Below are 6,576 nucleotides of genomic sequence, written 5' to 3' on the forward strand. Positions count from 1 at the left end.
TTTTTTTAAATAGAGGTCAACTGATCTGATTATAAATGTCTTTTTAATATTCTAAATCTATATATTCAGATATTCTTCCTCTTAAAAAAACATCTCTTCAATACCAATGTTACACCATGATTCTATCCACAGTTCTTCCAAAGGCACTGACTTGGAGTTTTCTTTTCCTTCCTAGTGCTCCTGGAAGTGGGCCAATGTTCAAATCCACGACAGTGACAGTGCAAGATCATTGCAATGATATCCCACCAAGTGCTGCCATAGATCCTGCCAACAAGCAGGATTTCAGCTGCTCATTAATGCAAGATGCCCAGAATTGCAAAGATGTGGCTTCTCTTACTTCTTCCACTCCCGGAAATGCGTGTAGTGATAAATCTGATGCTAACAAATGTGGAGATCAAGTTCAAGGAACTCAAGGACATAGAGTTGGGTTCTCTTTTGCTTTTCCTAAGAAAGCAGCAGTCAAACTGGAGTCTTCAGCTGCTGTTTTTTATGAATATAATGACAAATCGTCCATGGAGCACGGATTGAGCAGAAGAAGTAGGTTTGTTCCAGGAGCTTGTAACCTTCAGTCTCCAGCAGCAGCAGCAGAAATAGCCCTGAGCCCTGAGGAGAAACAGAACTGTTTTCACCCACTGGTAGAAAAATGCACTGACCCAGCAGCAGCTTCTGAAGCTCAGGAGTCAAAAGAGCTGGCCAGTGAAGAAACCGGGGTACTAGAGAGTCCTGAATTAACTCTTGCAGTGTGCCATTCGAAGCAACCAGTGTCCTTGGACATAGAGAGCTGTGGTATTGATGTAAGTGCAGCAGACGCACCAGAGCAGTCGCTGCCCATGGTTGCAGACGGTGCTCAGGTCCTGCCCCTGGACTGCAGCAGTTACGAGCTGCAGGCAACCAAGGCTCTCACACAGGCAGTCATGGAGGATTGTTTATCTCTGCAGGATGTTGCGGAGGAGAATTATAAAGACAGGAACAGTGATTCATCTACAACTGAAACTGAAATAAAAAATCTGGGGGCAGATGCATTGGTTCTGTTGCCACCTGAAGAAGGTGGTAGTGGAGCTCCAGAGAGCAAACCGGACGTGCACAAGAGACCTTGTGAGCCCTTTGTTCCTGTTCTTAGCAAACATGGATCAAATGTTCTTCAGTGGCCGTCAGAAATGTTAATTTACACGAGTACAGACCCATCCATTTCTTACAGCTGTAATCCTCTGTATTTTGATTTCAAATCATCGAGAGCGAGCGACAGCCAAGAAAAGCCCAAGCATCAGCCTAACATACCTCACGTGCACCATAAAACTGAATCCAACCCTACCTTAGTCTTGGATTTTACAAATAAACCTACTTCAGAGTGTCATGATTATGAAACAGAAACGAGTAAAAATGTGTGCAACTCTATGACACCCCTTATAAGTGATGCTTCCCTCATCAGAAATCATGATCTTGCAAAAAATCAAAATAAAGTGCCCTTGGATGAGTCATTCAGGATAAGAAAAGTGGAAAAGTATCACATTTCTAAAAATTCCTTAGGACAAAACACTGTGATAGACGAGAAATACAACAAAGTCTGGATCAAAAAAAACCATGCAAAATGGCTTCACAAAAGTAGAAAACGGAAAAGGAGAAGAAAATTATGTCATTGTCATTTTCATCATCATCACTGTGGAGACACAACAGCAGCAGAAATGGAGATGTCCCCAGTGAGAGAGAAAGAAGTTAGTTATGGAGATGAAAATAAATATCTGCTCCTCCAAAATAATCCTGAGAGGGGCAGACATGATGCGGGGAATATCTGGCTAGCTGCAGGGGAGAGACAGCAGTCACATCAACAACTGGGCATTGAAAATGGTCATAAGAAAGTCATCTCGATGTCAGATTATGCATATGGGGACAGAGACTGGTGTTGTGCTTGGGGTGCAAAAAATAGTGGCCACCACCGTGGTTGTAAACGGGTGCACAGAAAGAGCAAAGGAAGCTCTCAGAGACAGGCTAAGCAGCTGGCTCTGAGTTCCAGGAGGCACAGCTTAAGGTACTCTAAAAAGTGTTGTAGCTGCAAAGTCAGGAGGCCAAGCTGTAGTCCAGAGCATAAATGTTTAGGACACAGCGGTGAGGAGAAGAGCACCAGTCAAAACCAGTCCATAAAGAGAGGTTATAGCCTTCTGACAGAGGAAACTGAAAAATCCCACCGCAAGCGGAGACAACATACGTGCTCCTCCTCATCAGATGAAAGCTCATACAGTCAGACATTATCAGCAGAGGAGTATCTAAGGCAAGCACATATTTTAGGTACACATCACAAGGCAAAAGGCAAACACAGGAGAAGGAAAACTAGAATCCATCACATTTTCCTTGACAGGAATGCAAAAAGTGAGACCTCCAAACCTTCCAAAGAAAATTCTGCAAGTTCTACTTCAAATACTTTGGCGGACTTCTTGACTCAAGACAGTCTAGAGGAAACTAATGTAGATCCTAAAGCTGATCAAGCAAAAGATACTGAAGAAACAATGCAGCTGGAAGAAAGCAAGTCATGTCTAGAAACTGATAGTTCACATGTGCTGGAAAATGACAAACTGACAGGGTGCACAGCAATGGAGAGCACTCCGAGTACATTTTCTGATGTCATCACAGGTTCTGCTGCTTCTGTTCCTGAGCACAATGCTCCAGCAACTGCCAGTGTGCAGGATGTTCTGCAGGACGAGAAGAAAAAAGAAAATGTCAACAGTCATGAAAATCAAGCTCGTTACAAAATTCCGCTCCCCAGCAGACATTTGGAACAAGTTCCTCCTAGATCCAATCTTTGCCATTACGAACTGCCTGAGTCTCTACCACATGAGAAAATAAATGAGGTGACCAGTGAATGGGTACCGTGTAATCCGGGCATATTTACCAGCCCACTACCCTTGCCATTCAAAGAAGCACATGTAAATAGCCATACCTTTTTAACTACCGAGCAGTTAATAGCCCCCTTCACCCTGCCAGATCAGACGTTGATATTCCCTCCAGACAACCACAACAAATTCAAAGATCTCCCGTCGGAGGCGTATCAGCAGATCCTGCCCCAAAACATGCTGGCCAACAAAGTGAAGTTCACCTTCCCTTCCCCAGCCATCCAGCCCCCCAGTTCCCCGCTGCAGCCCTTGCCCTTGCAACCGCCGCTCTCTTCTACCTCCATTACCACCATCCACCACACTGTCCTGCAGCAACACGCCGCTGCCAGCACGTTGAAGTTTCTCCAGCCCCACCAGCAGTTCGTCTCCCAGGTCCCGGCTCTTTCCAGAGCACCTTTACCTCATCTGCCAGTAGGACCAAGGATTTGCCCTGGAGGCCACACAGCTTTCGTCGCCCCGCCGCATTTGCCGCTGCTGCCGCCCTCGGTCCTGCACCCCAGCCAGCTGGCCTTGGCCCCGCTGCCTCACGCTGTCTTCCCGTCCCTGCTGTCCCCACATCCAGCTGTCATCCCCCTGCAGCCCCTCTTTTAGGACAGGGGATGGTGGTGGAAGGAGCCTTGAGGTAAAAGGTCCTGCTATTTCCGCAGTCCCCTTCGCTCTGCCAAAACGGTTCCATGAAATAAACTGGTTAGAACTCCTTGTTCCTTGGGAGACATTTACTGTAAGTATAACGATGCAAACCTTCACGTCCAGTTCAGACCTATACTATAACTAAAGCACTGAATAGTCTGATACTAATATGAACTATCTCTATATATATATGTAAGTGAAATAATGTCTTAGAAAATATGTATAATGTATATAAAATATATTTATAGTTCTATAACTTACATTGTAAAGTATTCACCTTTTTTTTTTTTAATCTTTGTGTATTTGCACCTATTTAATGTTTAGACAAAGCCGATGCACTATGTTTTGTACTATGTTCTCTGAAACTGTAAATCTAGTGACAAACTATCTCTTGCAATAAATTTTTGTTAACTACTTAAGTATATCAAAAATCTTTCATTATAAGCCTCATGGATGTTGTTCTTCCTCGTTCTTCTGCAGACGGATAGCACCCCCCACTCCTGCTATGTTGGGATAATCAGGTTTCCTGTCCATCAGTGATTTATCAGGGAGGCTGAGAGGCTAATACCTTGAGGGCATCTGTCTTACAGAGCAAGAGAGAAAGGGTAATAGATCTGTTTGTGTTAGTGGTTTCATGTCACTGTGACAAATTTTGCCTACTTGTAGTATGTGCACAAACTGCTGACTGTTGGAGCTCATCTCTTTTCTACTAAATGACAAAAGAGACGATGTAACAAAAATAACAGCAATGATGGGGGAGGTGGGGAGGGCAGTGGGGAAGGAAAAGATCAAGGTCAATTTGATTTCAAGGGAATATTGCTTCGAGCAGAAAGGTGGAGCATAAGCAAGGCCTTGGTTCCATGAAGCCAGCTTTCCCTGAGTGCACACATCCACTGGTGGGAGAGGGGTCCATCAGAGTGAGGTCCTCGCTGCCTGTGCAGTGTAAGAGGATAGCAAGAGCTCATGAGCATGATGGGGAGGTCAGGAAGAGCTTTACAGGGGTACCCACCAGGGTTTGATTCAGATTCTTACCTCTCTTCATCTCTCTCCCACAGCATTTTGAGGAAGAAATAAAATAACATAGAATAGAGAGTCATGTTAATACTAATATACTGCCGTTATTTCTAACTGTATTTCAGAGAATTCTCCCTACCTCTGCAGCCTTTTTTATTGGTGTTGAACCTCACTCAGCTTTAGCCAGAGAAATCTTCCCAGTTGCTATAGTATGCGATATGTCAGACCCACACCTGCGATGGTCCAGAATAAAACCAGAAGTGGTTCTGAGACAGAGCCACCTCTCTGAGGTAAAATGAGGTGTCATCATGTGAATGAAGCTAAGGATTTGCAGCATGACTGTTAGTGCTAGAGGTAGGCCCTCCATAATAAAAGGTAGGTGCTAGCTCTCCAATTAATCACTTCTTTTTATATAGTGTAATAAAATTACATACAGTTGAACTGAAAGAATAGTAATTTTTTTGAATATTATTAATATACATTGCATATGAATAGCTACAGACATTTACCATTTGAAAAGTAATACTATATCCTAAAACATAAATAACCTGGTTATTAGTTTCTGCAGCTATAGCATTAGAACTTACCTGTATCAATATTGCAAGTTTCAGTATAATTCAACATTAAAACTATGGTAGATGACATCTTGCCACTATGATTACGGTGTCAGCGAGTCAAGGGATGCGAGCTTTCCATGTTGTGCAGTTACCAAGGGCTAAACCACGTGAATAAGGAAAAAGCTGAGAAACAGGAGCAGTAGTCAGCCTGGTTCTGGAGAGGGGCTTGGATCCCCTGCCTGAGGCTGTGGCACGGAGCGGGATGTTGCTGAGCATCTATCCCTGAAATGCCATGAGGAAGGTACATTTTCTTTAGCTGTGAGTAAGTGAATGCCTGTTTCTCTGGTACCTGAAAAACAGCGCATAAGGAGCGACTCTGTACTCCTCCTTTATTTCAGCAGCATGCCTACATAATCTGTATGTCCCCATTACCTCCTGTCATAGGCAGGTGCCACGCGAAGGAATCTCTGTTGGAAGCTGGGAGGCATGTGCTGGCTGCTTCATCTCCCACCTCAGCTGATATGCTCTGGCTTTTTCATTTCTGCCATCGTCTGCTGTACTCAGTGCAGACAGTCCCCTGGGCTCTGACGTCTTCTCAAAGGCAAAATCCATCTAATTATATAGCTGTACACTTGAAACAAAGAAACCACATAAGACAGCTAGTTTCACCTTACCACATCCATACATTTGCACCTGACAGGAGATTAAAAATCACCAATTTGAAATTTTCAGTCACAGCGTTCATTGAAAAATCCAGTCTATTAACTTAGAAGTCCACATTTTTTTCCACTAAATATTCCAACAGCTTTGAATTTTACTTTTTTAGTACAATTAAAATTATTTATATTTCTATTTTAAGTTGTTAAAAAATTTTAAGACCTTGCATATAAAATTATTTATTATCTACTGTAATTGCTTTTCAATAGTGTATAAACTACTTACAATAAAAGACTAATAGCCATCAAATGTAATAATTTTCTAATATGGTATTGCCTTTAATGCTAGAACTGCTTGTATATGTGACTTCATATGTAAAAGTAAAACCAATATAAAAATTAATCACAAGTGAAGTTCAAAATTTAACATGCTAAATGAAATTACCTAATAAAAGAATATTTTGAGTTTCTGTTTTATTATTAGAAATATAACTTTAAGTAAGTTATATAAGGGTAGTTCTTCATGTTTTATCTGGTATTTTAGATTAAATGTGTATATTTATTCTGTAACTTAGTAGTATAATTTATAAGTAAATATTATTGCAACTGCTAAATAATCCACCAAATTTGTTAAACCTAGTTAATTTACTTTCAAATTTTCAAATTTACACAGGTCTGTTCCTGGCCAGTTTGCCAATTTTTAGAATTATTGGCATGTTATTCCAGTATGAAAAGTAAAGTGCAAGAATTAAACCTTCAGACCTAAAGCTTAATGAGGTTATAGGTGTTGTTAAGTGATATCCCAGAACAGCTCTGGAGAAAAATGCTCGAAAA

The 6,576-nt window shown here is 41.9% G+C and overlaps 1 protein-coding gene across 1 annotated transcript in view; it reads left to right on the plus strand.

The window, feature by feature from the left end:
- Positions 1 to 3,476, plus strand: part of ZNF804A (zinc finger protein 804A) — a 113,763-nt gene extending 110,287 nt beyond the window's left edge. The window contains exon 4 of the mRNA XM_010007416.1: positions 176 to 3,476. Within this exon, the coding sequence (XP_010005718.1) occupies positions 176 to 3,476 (3,301 nt within the window). The remainder of the gene's footprint in view (positions 1 to 175) is intronic.
- The last annotated feature ends 3,100 nt before the right edge of the window (positions 3,477 to 6,576 follow it).

The sequence above is a fragment of the Chaetura pelagica genome, unplaced genomic scaffold (assembly GCF_000747805.2).
Source record: "Chaetura pelagica isolate M959 unplaced genomic scaffold, ChaPel_1.0 scaffold240, whole genome shotgun sequence".
Lineage (NCBI taxonomy): Eukaryota > Metazoa > Chordata > Aves > Apodiformes > Apodidae > Chaetura > Chaetura pelagica.